The sequence below is a fragment of the Orcinus orca genome, chromosome 12 (assembly GCF_937001465.1).
Source record: "Orcinus orca chromosome 12, mOrcOrc1.1, whole genome shotgun sequence".
Classification (NCBI taxonomy): Eukaryota; Metazoa; Chordata; class Mammalia; order Artiodactyla; family Delphinidae; genus Orcinus; species Orcinus orca.
Genome location: NC_064570.1, coordinates 7,263,802 through 7,279,841, shown reverse-complemented (window position 1 = coordinate 7,279,841; position 16,040 = coordinate 7,263,802). Strand labels below are relative to the sequence as shown.

The following is a 16,040-nucleotide window of genomic DNA, read 5'->3' as shown; positions in this document are numbered from 1 at the left end:
TCTGCTTTGGTTCCACCTCCTTTAACTGCAGTCCAGGAAGTATCTCCAGGAAGAAAACCAGGGTACTTGTAAATTTATTCTAATTTATTTTCTTTTCTGAAAAGTTTGTCCTGTGCTGCCTGTTGTCCATCATGTGAAAACAGTTTTTCCGTATGTTTTACAGCCATTTATCGCAGAAAATCTGGTCTGACCAGACCTAGCTTTCGTCCATCTGTATGTCCATTTTGCCTCTCAGTATCTGTATACTTTCTGACTCTAATCTGCCTTCTTGCTTTTGCTCCTAATGTTCTGGTAACTCGTATCCCTTTAGACCACGAGTGCTCAGGACCCAATGTATCTATACAGGTCAGGTGAAAAATACTTATATTTATCACCCGGTGGTGATAAGTATTTATATTTATTACTCAATGACAAACACAAAACCCCTTCAGGAGTTGGAGGATGAAATGATAAAATTCCATAGTTGAAAGACGACACTGATCTTTAGCAGGTGCTGTGGAATGATGCTATTTCTAAGCTCTTGATCATTTGTTCTTCTCAGCTTTTTACTACTATGACCTCGGCCCCTCTATATCTCCCACCCTGCTTCTGCAAAACTACTCAGGAAAGATAGCCAGCCTCTAGCTTCTCTTCTTTCAGAAATTTTGCTCAAAAGCAAAAGCTGCCTGAGATATTTTGTCTCATAGTCTGGAGCCAAAGGAAATTTGGTCCTAAGATGTTTGTTTAAAGCATGGCCCTTTTAACAGGAATTTAAGTTGGCTGTTGCTCCTCTAATGGTTAAAAATCAAAGACGTACGCATTTGGGTAGTTTCCTGGGGTCTTCTGGTGCCGGTGTGGAAACATTGATGACCAAGATTGACATTTCCTTCCTGTGATAGTAGTGGATGATGTCCCTCGATAACTCTGCCCATTATCCTGGTAGCAGTCCTGGGCTACAGGAGTTTGTTCAGGTGGTGCTGAAATTGAAATAGAAGAAATCAGTAAATAATGACTAGAACAGAGAAATATGTGAAATAATTTATTAAACAAACAGAATAGTCATCTCTGGGAATTAACACTCTTCTCTTTTTACATATTGGCAGGCAGATGGACATGCAAAGAAAACAATAGATCCATAACATTCTAAAACTTTAAGGACCTAACTTTTCGGTAAATATTTAATTTAAAACTCAGAAAAAAATAAGCAGGGCAGAGTGCTTATAACTGGACATTGCACTTGTGTGCAGGCTCTCTTCTATGGATCTCCATTGGGAGATCATGAGAACAACTGGGCAGGTCTCCAGAAAGAGACACATTCATTGGTGTAGGCTGCCGGTGACGACAGGGTGACAGTGAGGAAGACATGAAAACGTTGTGCATTCCCCAAGACTCTTTGCTTATACAAAGCCAAAACCTCAAGCTGCTGGGGAGTGGGGCAGGAAATGGTCCTGCACCCAGGACCAAGGCAAAGGTCCACTGCCTCTCGGGGAGGTGTAGGACGAAAATCTTATTACCCTGGAGGAGGGGCAGAAAATTCTCTTGTGCCAGGATACTTCACCAACACAAAACAGAAGTCTGCTACTCTTCCACCCAAGACTCACCCCACATACAAGTTAGAGTTTAGCTCCATGGGAAGAAGGGGCAAGAATACTGAAAAACGTTACCTTCAAAGCCCAGGTGCACAGAGTCTATCTAAGGCTGAGGGTAAACCAGGAAGATAGAGAACGCCTACCTCCACCAAAATCTTAGCAGTGAGTAACAAGAAACAGTAGTCTATCACAAGGGTCAGGTTAGAAGTGTGGCATGACCCACGTCTGTGGTGCAGGCATGCAGTGATTGCTAACAATTGAGAAGGGATTAGGAATACTGAGAAGACTCTTCAGCACCCCAGACCCTACTCCAAGCACAAAGTGATTGCACCCCATCACTGCAGGGATTTGAAACCTGTGGTTCACTTAAGGTAAAAGCAGCAACAAGGAAACTCAAATTCCTTTTATCTGTTAATTGTATCAATTCAATTATCCACATAACATACTGATAAAAGAAGAAGGGTGCCCATTTCAAAGTGTAAATAATATTTGCTTCAAGAGTTATTGTTCCTCTACATATATATCCAGCATTTGATTAAAAATTACAAGACACACCAAAAAAAAAGGAAAAATTAAGCCACTGTTGAGTGATAAACAATCAACAGTGCCAGACTCAGTGATGACTCAGAGCCAGACAGAGGTGTGGAGACTATCTGATTGAGATTATAAGGTAACTGTGATTAATATGTTGAAGGATCTTGTAGTACCATACTACAATATGCATGGATAGGTGAAGAATTTCAGCAGAGGTGGAAACTCTTTTTTTTAAAAAAAAAAAGAAGAAGAAAATGCAAACACTAGAAATAAAAACCATGTTATCAGAGATGAAAAATTCCTTCAATGGACTGATCAAGAGATTAAACACAACTGAGGAAAGTATCAGTGAACTTGAAAATAGATTGATAAATATTAAACTGACATACAAAGAGAAAGAGAAAAAAACAGTGGGGGAAAAAAGTAGAACAAGCATATAAGAGGTATGAGGCAATATGAAATGGTCTAATATTTGGGTGATTGAAGTCCCAAACAGGAAAAGAGAGAGAGAGAGAGAGAGCAGGGAAAAGAAATATTTGAGCAGTAATGGCTGAGAATTTTACAAAACTAATGAAAACCAACAATCAGCAAACACCAGAAGCTCAGAGAACTTCAAGCAGGATAAATACCATAAATAAATAAGTAAAAAAACAAACAGACTGACTTAGATACACCGTAATCAACTGCTGAAAACTGAAGATGAGAGAAAGTCTTAAAGGCAACCAGAGAAAAAAGAAATATTAGATACAGAGGAACACAGATAAGATTTCCATCAGAAACTACTCAGAACAGAAGATAATAGAGTAACATCTTTAAAGTGGTAAAAGGGGAAAACAATTGTCCACCCAGAATTCTATACCCAACAAAAATTATTTTTTTAAGTTGAAGGCAATATAAAGACTCTTTCTGATGTACAAATGCTGAAAGACTTCATCATCAACAGACTTGTATTACAAGAAATGGTAAAGGTTAAGTTTTTTACAGGAAGAACACGACATCAGATGGAAACAAAAAGAAACGAAGCACAGCAGAAATGGTAGAAATAAATAAATGAAAGTAAATATAAAAGATTTTTTAAATTTATAATTGCTTTAAAACATGACTGTTCAGGGCAAAAATAGTATCAATTTATTGTGAGATTTCTAACATAATAGAAGTAAACTCTTTGAGAACAATAGCACAATATTTCGGGAGGGAGGAAATAGTACAATGTTGTAAGGTTCTTACATTATACATCAAGTAAAATAATATTATTCGTAGGTGGAATATGATAAGTTAATGATGTATATTGTAAACATTAAAAAATACTAAAATCAGTGGTAATGAGGCAATACAAAATACTCAATTAATGCAAAGGCAGAGAAAGATGAAAAAAGGAACAAAATTCACATAGGACAAGTAGAAATAACTAATTTGATGGTAGATTTAAATCCAACCAGGTTAACAATTACATTAAATGCAAACAGTCTAAACATCTCAATTAAAAGACTGAGGAAAAAAAAAGTTATATCGGGCTTCCCTGGTGGCGCAGTGGTTGAGAGTCCGCCTGCCGATTCAGGGGACGCGGGTTCGTGCCCCGGTCCGGGAAGATCCCACATGCCACGGAGCAGCTGGGCCCATGAGCCATGGCTGCTGAGCCTGCGTGTCTGGAGCCTGCGCTCCGCAACGGGAGAGGCCACAACAGTGAGAGGCCCGCGTACCGCAAAAAAAAAAAAAAAAAAAAAAAGATATATCATCCAAATGCTAGTAAAAATAGAGCTCTTATGGCTGTATTCATTTCAGCAAAAGTAGACTTTAGAACAAGGACTATTTCTAGAGATAAGGAGAGATATTACATAATGATAAAGGTGTCATTTCTTCAAAAAGACAACAATCCTAAGTGTGTCTGTGTCTGACAAAGAGCTCCAGAATATATAAAGCAAACACAAAACTGAAACGAACAGCTGAAGCTGGAAACGTCACCATTCATTTCTCGGTAAGCAATAGAACAGGAGACAGAAAATTAGTAAGGATTCAGAAGAGCTACACAATACTAACCAACTTGACCTAATTGGCTTTTGTAGAACATTCTACCCAACAATAGCAGAAGCCAGATTCTGCATGTGAAACAGTCACCAAGAGGACCTCATTCTGAACCACAAAACAAGCCTCAACACATTGAAAATAAATGAAATCCTAAGGCGTGTTCTCTGACCACAACACAATGAAACCGTAAACAAAGCTACTGCGTATTGTGCTACTCCTGGAGTAGAAAAATACAGAGTGCATTGGAGCTCTCAGTAAGCTCTCATTGCCCGTGCTTACCTGGGGCATCCAAACGTTCCGTGGATAATGGAGAGGGCTCACAGGATGGTATCGTGCAGTATTCCCACCTCACTTCACTGTTGGTTGTATAGCACCATGGACCTGTTTCTCCATCAGGGTTACGACAATAGTTTTCTTCCAAATTTCTGAAAAAGAAGCGACTGTGAGTTTGGTTTTCCAAAAAGGCTAAAGATATAACAAAGTGCACACATGCTTGTTAATAGTGATGCTGGCTATGTATCCAGCTAATTCTCTAGAATTATACAAACTGGATAATGGGTGGGAACTTAAGCAGAGCAGGATTCCAGAGAATTATGGCACAGATGCTTCTCTTGGGTGAATGATTGAGATATATTCCTGGGCTATGTCTAATGGAGCAAAATCGGTCTTTTCCCACGGCTTTGGGCACTGTGCTCTATGCTGGAAACACAATGGGTATTTTCTACACTGCTTTGCCTCCAAAAGCGTATAGCATAGCCCTGGAATTTAAATGTTCTCAAGCCTTACTGTACGTTTAGTACAAACGTCAAAATGTTGCTGAAACCCACTCCGAGGTTACTGATTTAGTAGATCTACGATAGGGTCCGAGAATTTGCGTTTCTAACAAATTTCCTGATAATGCTGGTGCCGCTGGCCTGGGAAACCACATTTTGAGAACCAGTGTTCTAGGAGAATCAGCGCTAAATTTCACTTCCCTTGCATGTGACTTGGACAGTTTTCATTCCCAAATGCTGTAGGCCTAGGTTTCTATTGTCACTGACTCCAAGGCAAAGTCAATGGGATTTCACTTTCCACCCAGCTGCCCGGGAAGAGACCGGAGCAGACTTACCTGCAGGGAAAGTTTTCTGGGGTCCTGTTGTGCTTGTGGGGTGTCTGCTCACCCCAGCGTTGACAGGTGTGCCCAGATACGGTGACAGCCACTGTTCCTCTATAGTTTTCGCCTCTTCCCTTCAGACACTGATATGTTGGCCCAGAAGATGGTGGCGGTGTTGCTTAAATGGGAAAAATACATGACAAATGAATGTTTTTTAAGCAAAGGATTCACAGATGGATATTATGGGGGAATGGATGGATGCAGGGAGCGTCAGCCTGTCTTCTTTTCCACTCATCCTCCCAGATATTGGCATGTGAAAATTTTTTATCATTTTTCAGAAGAAGTTGATGTGGTAGAATCGATGTTTCCAAGACCATCTCATGAGGAACTCCTCCAGGGACAAGACCCTTGGAATAGATGCTGCTTTCTATATTCTGTTTTCTCTATATTCTCAGCTCATCACACAAGGTAAGGATCAACATGTGTCACATCCCACCCCAAATCTGCATGTGTACCAACAATCCAACTTCCTTTATGAAAAATAAAGTATTCATTAAGTAAACATAACTGGATGACCCCCAATATTCCGCAAAGCCAAACAACAGAGTCCGTGGGAAGAAAGAAAATAGTGTCTCCAAGGAAAAGGGTATGCAGTGAGAAGTCGAGAAATTCTTAAGACACACTGCCATATATAAAACAGGTAAATAAAAATTTACTGTATAGCACATGGAACTATATTCAATATCTTGTAATAAACTATAATGGAAAAGAATCGGGTGAAAAAGAATATATATATATATATATATATATATCTATAACCAAATCACTTTGCTGTACACCCAAAACTAACACAATATTGTAAATCAACTATACTTCAATTAAAAAAAAAAGTCTCAAGAAAAAAAAGAAGATGACAGAAAGAGAAACTGCTGCTCGTCAGGAAGGAGGGTACCGAGGCACCTCAGCGTCCCGAAGGGTGACCTTCAGAGCGAAGAACAGGAAGCCGGCCCTCACGGCCTGCTAAGTCCTTCTTAACGGTCTCAGGTGCCCTTGTTCAGTGCCTTGCTTCAAATTCTCATAGAAGGAAAATATTATAAAATTGTTTTCTCCAACTCATTCCTGCGAGGTCTACCATTTCATCTTCTCTCCCAACCTCTCTTCTCCTGTTGCTCCCTCCCAAGCTGAACATACTGAAAAGCTGGACATCCAGAGACACCTCTGTGCTTACAATTAAAAAGAACTCTGGTTGATAATGAAATCCATGTACCAGAAGGCATGGGTCTGATTTGCCTTTAGCGCTAGAGAACCATAAGGGTCAGAGATGGCTCCCAAAAGCCTACATTCATCTGTACTCAAAAAAGGCAGAAGTCTATGTTACGGGACCAAAAAAACCCCATAGTAACTAGATACTCTGATCAATTACCTATAGTAACCAATAAATTGTTCTAAAAGAGTAATCACATCCCACGGAATTTATAGGGCAATTTTCAGGCATGGCACTCTTGTTACCAAGAGAGGGACAGGTGAAGATCCCTGAGGACTGGGTATGAGCATACTTACTACATCTCGGGATGTCACAGAATTCCCAGCGTTTGCTGGGATCGGTGGTGAAACACCATGGGCGGGGCTCCCCATCAGGGTTACGACAGTAATTCATCTTCAGATTCTTGTTTGGAAATCTGAACGTGCAAGAAAGATTTTAACAGCACTGAACATTTACATCCACGGATGAGAATCATTTCAAATGAGCAAATATTGAGCACCTGCTGTGTGCTAGGCACAGCGAGGCAGCCAAGGAGGTGACTGGGTGAAGGTTATCCTCAATCTGATGACAATCTCATAAGAAAGATTAGCCGAGTATTCTAAGGATTGTTTTTCTAACAGTTTACATGTGCAAAAGTCACAGAATGGGATCAACTTTATCATTTTGGCCATCTGTAAAACCGACGTAAGCCAACTCCAATTATTCAGCTGCAAATAATAGCAATTTTTAAAACACAAAGTACTTACTGGCTAGAGATAGTCATCTAGTAAACAGTACAGCTGAGAAGTTGGTGTCTTCATAGTTTAAGGGAATTGTCCTCCTGATCTACCCGGTTCTGGTCCTGCTAGCCTTTAAGCTTATAGAAACTGAGGCGGATAAGCTATGCTCCTGTGTGCAGGCCAGAGAGTCCCGTCAACCACAGGGACCCAGTGACTGAGGCTGCGAGATGCACGCCACGCCTCGTGCCCCTCTGGGCTCATTTCACGTCCCTTCCTGAGACCACAAATGCTTAGTCAGGATGGACAGAGCAACCAGCAGTGGCTTAAGCAACCCTCTTGCAGGATTGCTTTCCTGAAAGTAAATTTACCCAATTCTGAGCCTTGAGGCTTTACTGTATTTCTTCTTTGGAATACAATAGGGAAAGGAAAATGCAAACAGCTGTGTTTTAAGATAGCTATTTGGAATAGAAGGTACAGAAATTCAATGGAGCTGTTTTCTACACTGAAATATGTGACTTAGTCTCTTTGCCTATAAGTTTTTATAAGCCCCGTTATAATCCTATAGTAGTCCTAGAAAGAAGAGAAAGACCGAAGCAGCTACAGAGAGGGAGGTGTTTTAAGTACAATTAATGCGTACAATTAAGTACAATTAATTAGAAGATGTAGACCATTGTACTGTAGAACTAATCATTACTTTCTAGATCAGAGACTCTTATTTCTATTATAGATTCATGATCCCCTTTGAGAAGCTAGTGAAAGTTAGGAATCCTCAACCCCAGAAAAATGTACTGATATAAATACACATAAAATGTTGAGGGGTTCACAAAGCCCTAAAGCCCATCCACAGATCATAGGCTAGGAAACCTTGAATCTCATCACTATGAAGGAAAAGGAAAGGAAGAAAGAGAAGAGGGAAATATTTGGAAAATACACAAGTGAGATGTATCTGTTTTTCTTAAATTTTTTTTTTTTTTGCGGTACGCGGGCCTCTCCCCGTCGTGGCCTCTCCCGTTGCGGAGCACAGGCTCTGGACGCGCAGGCTCAGCGGCCATGGCTCACGGGCCCAGCCGCTCCGCGGCATGTGGGATCTTCCCGGACTGGGGCACGAACCCGCGTCCCCTGCATCGGCAGGCGGACCCTCAACCACTGCGCTACCAGGGAAGCCCCTCTTAAATTTTAATGCACCTACGAATTAGCCGGGAATCTGGTTATAAGGCAAATTCAGATTCAGCGGGTCTGAGATTCTGCATTTCTAACAAACTCTCAGATGATATCACTCTACCATGGACCACATTTCTAGTAGTAAGAATGTATCCTTCATTTGCAGTCATGTGGGAAGATTCAAACTTTGAAATTCAAAAACATCAGGTATGTTCACTTTTTGAGGAATGCTAAAATACCTAAATAACATTAAATTACCCATAACGCTGCAGAGTCATAAACATCTAATTCCACCCCCGGTGAGACTTACTTGGCAGGAATGTATCCATGAGCATGGGGGCTCTGAGAGTCCCACGCCTGGCAATCAAGTCCAGACACGGTCTTGGAAATTTTGCCCTCGTAATGTTCTCCACTGCAATGCATACATTCATCTGGGCAGAACGGACAAGAAGGAAAGGAAGAAAGAAACTGAAATGGACGAAGCGAAACGGAGTAAAAACTAGAATTCCACTAGAAATGTCTAATATCTTTGCCGCTTGTTCGAGGTACTTTTCCCACAATCACTTGGCAACAAAACTGGCAATAAAGGCTTAACTTTCTAATACAATCTATAACGTCATTCTCTTTTTCAAATGGGAAAATTAGTATATTTTGGTTAATACCTTCTCAACTATTACAGTCTTGACCAAATCCAGAAACTCCATGATGCCATGTCTTCAAAGTGGGATGTGTGGTCCTTGGTGGGTGGGAAGGGGGTGGGGGAGCGGTTGAACATAATCTCAGGAGTCTGTAAGTTCTCTACTAGAATTTTTTGATATTTGGGGTCCCCATTCCAATAGCGGTCTTTAAAAATTTCTATGAAATTATTCTGGTCGTGTGGATAACTGCCAAATAAGCCAGCACCCTCTCAGGATTTTAGTGCTAGGGTTCCTGCTCGTGTTCATGACCTCACGTGGGAACAATGGGGTAATAAGGAAAACAGAAGCAGACTTGATGCAAAAATGATGCTCTCATGTCAGTGAAGGGCCAAATGACCTCATAACAGAGTGTACAGGTAAAGGATCCCCATGGTTGGAATAGGAAAAGTGATGGGGAAGTGAGGCTTCACGTGGTACATACACTATCCATGTGGTTACACATATCTCACCCTTGTTCATTCCCCCATTGCACCAATAAATAGAGCAGGAAATGTGAAACGAACATTTTTCAATAGGATGTTTTAAATCTTCAGCATTGACTTTTGAGGTGCACTATTAAATTGATTGGTCCATTAAAACGATAGAATCCTGACTTAAAAACTGGTTCATTGCTTGGTTTCAATGAAACAACAAAGTCTACCGTGTTAAATTAATATTGGGTATTTGAATTGTATTGATTTTGTGGTTTTATTTTAATGATTTAATTGCAAATATGTTTTGGGCTTTATACTGTGTCAGAGCTTTAAGCATAAGAAGTTTGCATCTAGAGTTTATATCTAGTTTTATATTAGTCCCTGTTGAAGTACATTTTAATAAAAATAATTTAGATCAATCATGGAAAATGTGCAAAATTGGGCCTTTCCAAGAGGTCATATGTTACTTGATTCTGTCAAACACAGCACTGATTGATTATTAATATCCCTGTAGAACATTGATTTACAGCAAATTACTCCACAGACGAAGGGCAGATAGGAAAGCATTTTCTAGAGCCATCCCTGACCTTCACATTGAGGAATGTCGCAGTAGTCAAATCTCGTGCCTGGATCTGTGGTGTAACACCAAGGTCCCTTCTTATCATTGTCTGGGTTCCTGCAGTAGTTCTCATCCAATCCCGCTAAAGGATACTTTTCAGGTGAAAAGCTGTGGAGGATGAAAAAGAACCACTTTGACTATATTTTTAAGATCAGCATGTCATCAGCAAGGCAGGATAAGACACCCTCTCTTTCCCGTCTGTGATTCGAGGTGGTGTCATCCAAATGCATTTCAGCTATGTGCTAGAGCGTTCGTGTCACCCAATTCTCAGTATCTCTGCTGATAGCCTGCTTCAGTAGAGTAGCTAATATTACTATTATTACTATGTGGACAGCCAAGTCCTGGAAGTAGAGCCAAAGTGTCTTTATGCACAGTAGAAATACAAAGCCCTCAAAAGCCTGCCAAATTCACGGTGCATTCCTAACACCTGCTTTTGTCAGTTGCCCTTCTCTCTGTAAAAGTAATAGACGTTAACACCCTTTTATCTGTGTGAACTCTGCACGAGGTATTACACTAAAATTTCTCTATGCATTCTCTAATGTAGTCTTAATAAAAATCCCTCTCAGGAAGGTATTATCCCCATTTTACAGATGAGAAAACTGAGGCACAGCCATGTGAAACAAATCAAATCTTGCCTAAGCTTGAGCAGTTCATAAGTAGTATCTCAAGGGTTTAAAGTCAGATCTGTCTGATGCCAAATTCTACATCCTCTCTGAGATGCATCCAGAATTAATGGGAGACTGGGAGGATGGAGTGAAGCTCATTTTCAGAGATGAGTTGCTATATAGCGATAAGAAATTAGATTAAAAACCTAAGAAATTAGATTAAAAACCTAAGACTTGGGACTCCCCTGGTGATCCAGTGGTAAAGAATCTGCCTTGCAATGCAGTGGATGCAGGTTCGATCCCCGGTTAGGGAACTAAGATCCCACATGCTGTGGGGCAACTAAGCCTGTGCGCCACAACTACAGAGCCCTGGAGCCTGCCCGCCACAACTAGAGAAGAGAAAAAACCCACATGCCACAACCAGAGAGAAGCCCGTGCACCTCAACGAAAGATCCCGCATGCCTCAACAAGGATCCCGCGTGCCTTGACTAAGACCCGATGCAGCCAAAAATAAATTAAAAAAAAAAACAAAAACAAAAACTAAGACTTGAAATCTGAAATGGTAGCTCTTGTTTCTGGTTCTTCTATGTACCTGTGTTTGGTAGATTTGGTCCTCCCAGGATCTCAGTTTCCTCATCTGCTGGGGTAAAGACGGCCCATATTATCTCTAAGGCCCTTGACATTCCATGATTTGGCCATTTGGTTTAATCATTTTAACCTCAATAAGTCTTAATGTGCTGGGAATATGAGACCTGCCCATCTCATAGGGATGCACAAAGGCAATTTGTTTGGGTAGGTGAGGGGGAGGGGTCATAGACACTAAATTCCCACTTGATAAGCATTGTTAATGAGAACTTAATCCACCTAATACCATATTGGGCAAAGCCCCAAAAGGATGACACTAAAATAAATAATAGACAAGTTGCAAGATAATCTGTTTTTCACAATGTTGAGGTGAACACATGGTATATTTGATTTAGACTAATTCACTTCTAAGCATAGTCATCTTTGGTCTTTTCTCAGATTCAGCCTAGAATTCATGGTTTTATAGTTCTTTTGTATTGTTCTCAGTCTTCCAGAAAAGCATATATGCAAGAATGAATGGAAAGCAGCCATTGTCTGCTTTTATTCCATAAATAATCGAACGGTTCTGCCCCAGCATCAAGAAGTTTCTCCCCATACCTGCTAGTCACATGTTCTGGTTTGAGTCAGAAGTAATGGAATCACTCTGAGTATAAGAGGTGAACACGGAGACGAAAGAGAAAGTCTTACTTGGGTACGTGTGGAGAATTGTCGCTCCATTTTTGACAGGCAACACCACTCTTTGTTTTGGCCACGGTCCCCCTGTAATTCTTCCCAGTTCCAGTCTTGCACTCTGAAAGGTACACTGTAAGGAAGTCCAAACAGTGGTCAAACCCTTTCACAACAAGAAAAACCATGAAGAAGCCCTGCACTACTTGAACACATTGAGAGAAAGGACGCCATTGCCCACTATCTAAAAAGACAGTCTTTTACATCTAAGAGTTACAGTTAACCAAGCCACTTGGGGCATTGATTCCTTTACTCAAAACTACCGCCCCTCCCTGTGCTGGGCAGATGCTGGGTGCTGGGGATGCTGGAAACACCAAGAGTAGGAACCGCACAGGCCCTGCCCCCGTGGAGCTTACATTCCAGTGGAGTCATGGGGGCCGGTTACAGAAAGTAATCAAGAACACAGATTGTGAAATAGACAACCTTGTTGTGACACATGTAACAGAGAAAATAAATAGCATCATGAGAAAGGGGATGGGGGCTTCTTCACAAGGTGGGCAGCAGGTTTTCAGAGGTTGAAAGAGATCCAAGCCACTTCTACTTTTGGAAGGTCCCAGTAGTATTTTAAATATGAAAAAAATGTCAAACAGGTGATATGACTGTGGTCTACTTTCAATGTTTACAGAAGATGCTCGCAAACAGCCTCCACTTAACCGACGCACCAGTTGCCCAGTGGGCCCCATCCTGCCTTTAAACACGCTGCCAGGTGCCCACCTGTGGCCCACCTGTGGCAGGGTGGGCATCTGCGGCTGGTAGGCCACTGTCGGGTGTGCCCACCCACTGTGTTCCTACCAGTTTGGTTATATGCTTACCGAGGATCAGTTGCTTTTATTTCCAAAACTTTTTATACAGCTCTATTTGATTACAGATGATCTAAACTGAGAAATGAATGGGGGGAAAAATGGAGCTTTTTAAAAAAATTAAGATGAATAGTTTCAAGGACTTGAAAGAGTTGAATAGTATTTTTCTTTGAATTTTATTTTATTTATCTTTTTATACAGCAGGTTCTTATTAGTTATCTATTTTATACATGTGAGTGTACATATGTCAATCCCAAACAATAGCTATTGTTGATTGAGTACCTGCCAAGTGCAGGGCTCAGTGCCAGCTTCTTTACATTTATTCATCTTAATCCCTGCAACAAATCTGTAAGGCTGGAATAAGGTCAACACGCATCTCTGCACAATGCTTTGTTGCCTCTTGTTCCATTACAAACTCTCAGCAGGAAAGAGTAGTGTGGATGGAACAGGCAAAAAAAAGAGAAATGGAACCCGTGGTGTAGTAGGGAAGAACAAATCTGATTCCACATTGGATCTGTGTCTTTCACTTTTGTGTTCTGTTGCTTTTTCTACAAGTTAAGAATGTTGCCTAAACCTGAAATATATAGGATAGCCCATTCTCAAGGCTCTGACCTCTAAAGGTAGAACACTTTCCCATTCATATAGAGACCAAAGGTTGCAGAACAGAGAATAACACTTATCTCGTTGGAGGTTTATAGGAACATTGTGACGGGACTTATGTGGCCAGCTGCAAGAGCAAAGGATTCCTACACCAAGAAGTCTGCAGCAACCAACCTCAGCCCCTCCCCTCTTAGTATAAAAGAAGCCTGAATTCTAATCAGGGAAGATGGTTCTTTGGGACACTAGTCCCCCGTCTTCTTGGCTGCCTTTCTGAATGAAGCCTCTGTTCCTTGTCCCAGCAAATCATCTCTTGATTTATTGGCCTGTCCTGCAGGTAGCAGGACTCGAGTTGAATAGTTTTAAAAATTGTCATCATATCCACTGAGAGCAATCCATTCATATAGTTGATATGAGTTTGAAGAGAAGGACACTACTTATCGTAGACAAGTCACTAGAGTGTGGTTTATGCAAGAAATGTACCAGCTAACTCCTGCTGGTGGCCCCAGGTTCAAAGGAAAAAAGCCTCTGCTTTACATCCAAAGGTGCCAACGTAAGCTTCTGTTTTCGGTGAAAATATAAAATATTTAAGGTATATTTGTGTCATCTTTTACGATTCCCCACTTTAGCCAAGTTTTTAAATTAATCAATCAATTATCTGGGGAAAGGACTTCTAACACACCTACAGCAGCTACTGCTTTAAACCCAACGCTCTATATAAAGACGGCAGCTATATCTTCATTGAGATATATTATTATAGTAGATATATTACACTTATCAAAAAGGTAAACTCAAGGTACTTTGGAGGCCAAGGGTCAGGGGAGACTTTTCAAAGGAGGTGATGCTTGAGCTGAAATCTGGGAGATGAGAAGGAGCTGGAAGAACAGAGGAGGGTCCAGGGTGAAGAGGTGTGTGCTTGCCCTGCTGGAGCGGGGGCAGATGTAAGCCCCGCACATGAGGTAGGCTTAAATAATACAGGGCCCTGCAGCAATTGGTGGGTATTTCGACTGTCTTCTAGGGCACTAAAGGTTTGAAGCAGGGAAGTTACAGACCAGCCGCTGTGGTGGCACAGCCAGTGATGATGGCGGCTCAGACCCAAGGGGCAGCAGTGGCCATGGCGGCAAAAGTAGAGATGTAACTAATTTGACACTGACCATTCCCAGAAAAACCCTGGCAGGTAATTTAACAGTGGGTCAATATTCCACAGTAAAGAAACAAGCACCAAAAAATGACTGACTTTTGACCTCTCTTTTATTTGTATGTACCCGCCAGAGTTTATATAACCTTTTGCTCCTTTCCATCACCTTGAAAACAGGCAACTCTTCAACTATCCAAACTAAGCCTAGAGGTCACCCCCATGATCCTCTGGTTAACAATTTACAAAGGGCATGTTTAAATGTTAGCATTTTGCAGAGAGTATCCCACCAGCCTTTTTAAAAATCTGACGAACAGTGGGATTGTAAGAACTAGTAACGTCAATGGATAAACTTCAGATTTAATCTGCACTTTAGACTCAAGTATTAGAGCTAAACAGTGGGCTGGAAGTGTGTATAGCAGACGCACAGGTAATTAAACCTAAGAAGATGAACCAATGTGTAGATAGAATCCTAACCTAAAAAAACACTTCTCAAAATCTTATTTAGAGTTTTGTGGGGAAACTAGAACGTTGTAAGCCATTGTCAAGAATCAGTGAGATAGGATGTTTCTGGTTGAGTTCAACATCTCTGATACAGAATATTTGGAGAGCAAAATTGTTATCAGAATAGTCTTACTACCTCGCCAGCAACAGAGAATAGGAAATAGTTTTGAAAGCATCGTTATTCACTTAAATCTTCGTACAGACTTAATGAACTTTTACACATCTTAGAAGACATGCAACTTTCGTAGGAGTCTAGGCCACCCGTGATCCTAAACAACGAAAGATCTAGAGTTTTCAAGGAAACTATGGAAAAGGAACTGCAACTTCTGCACATTTTCAAAAGACACCATTCCAGAGTCTAAGGGAAATACAGACCATGCCTGGAAAAAAGTGGAACATGTAAGAGTAAAAATAAGGATATTTTCTCTATTTAAATGTTACTGCAGATTGAAAACAGCTCAGTTTTGCTATTTCTCCAGGTTTCAGACCAAGGACTGTGGTCCCTGCAGAACAAAACACCAAGATCATAAGAAACTTGCAGACTCTCCCTCTTCTCCTTAAAAATAAAATAAAATCTTCAGTATCTTATTTTCAGGGTCATAGAGGTGGAAGTGATTTTGTAAATCCAATCCCTTCGTTTTTAAACCAAGAGAAATGAAACTTAAAAGGTAAAGTCATATATACAGGTTGACGTAGTGGGTTAGTGGCCAAATCTTCTGACTCCAAATTCAATTTCACTACGCCATAGCGCCTCCATTCGCTGGTCTGATAAATTACAGACATTAAACGGGCTGGGGGAGGGAAGGGGGAGGGGAATGGGGAGAAGGAAGAAAACGTTGTACGTACTTCTCTTCTCAAATAAAACGACATCCCTCATCCTAAGGACTGGGGAAAACTTGCTGTTTTCAGCCATTATCACACATTGTTGTTCTTTACTGTGATACTGGAATGCCCTGCAGAAGAGAACCAGAAAACACAACTCTTTTCCTTTATT

General features: G+C 40.9%; 1 protein-coding gene across 1 annotated transcript in view; it reads right to left on the bottom strand.

Moving 5' to 3' along the window:
• Nucleotides 1–16,040, bottom strand: part of PLG (plasminogen) — a 45,422-nt gene that overhangs the window by 23,428 nt on the left and 5,954 nt on the right. The window contains exons 3-10 of the mRNA XM_004278875.3: nt 15,893–15,999; nt 11,972–12,086; nt 10,063–10,202; nt 8,675–8,795; nt 6,781–6,899; nt 5,236–5,398; nt 4,407–4,552; nt 797–956 (exon numbers count right to left, since the gene is read on the bottom strand). Of these exons, the coding sequence (XP_004278923.1) occupies nt 797–956; nt 4,407–4,552; nt 5,236–5,398; nt 6,781–6,899; nt 8,675–8,795; nt 10,063–10,202; nt 11,972–12,086; nt 15,893–15,999 (1,071 nt within the window). The remainder of the gene's footprint in view (nt 1–796; nt 957–4,406; nt 4,553–5,235; nt 5,399–6,780; nt 6,900–8,674; nt 8,796–10,062; nt 10,203–11,971; nt 12,087–15,892; nt 16,000–16,040) is intronic.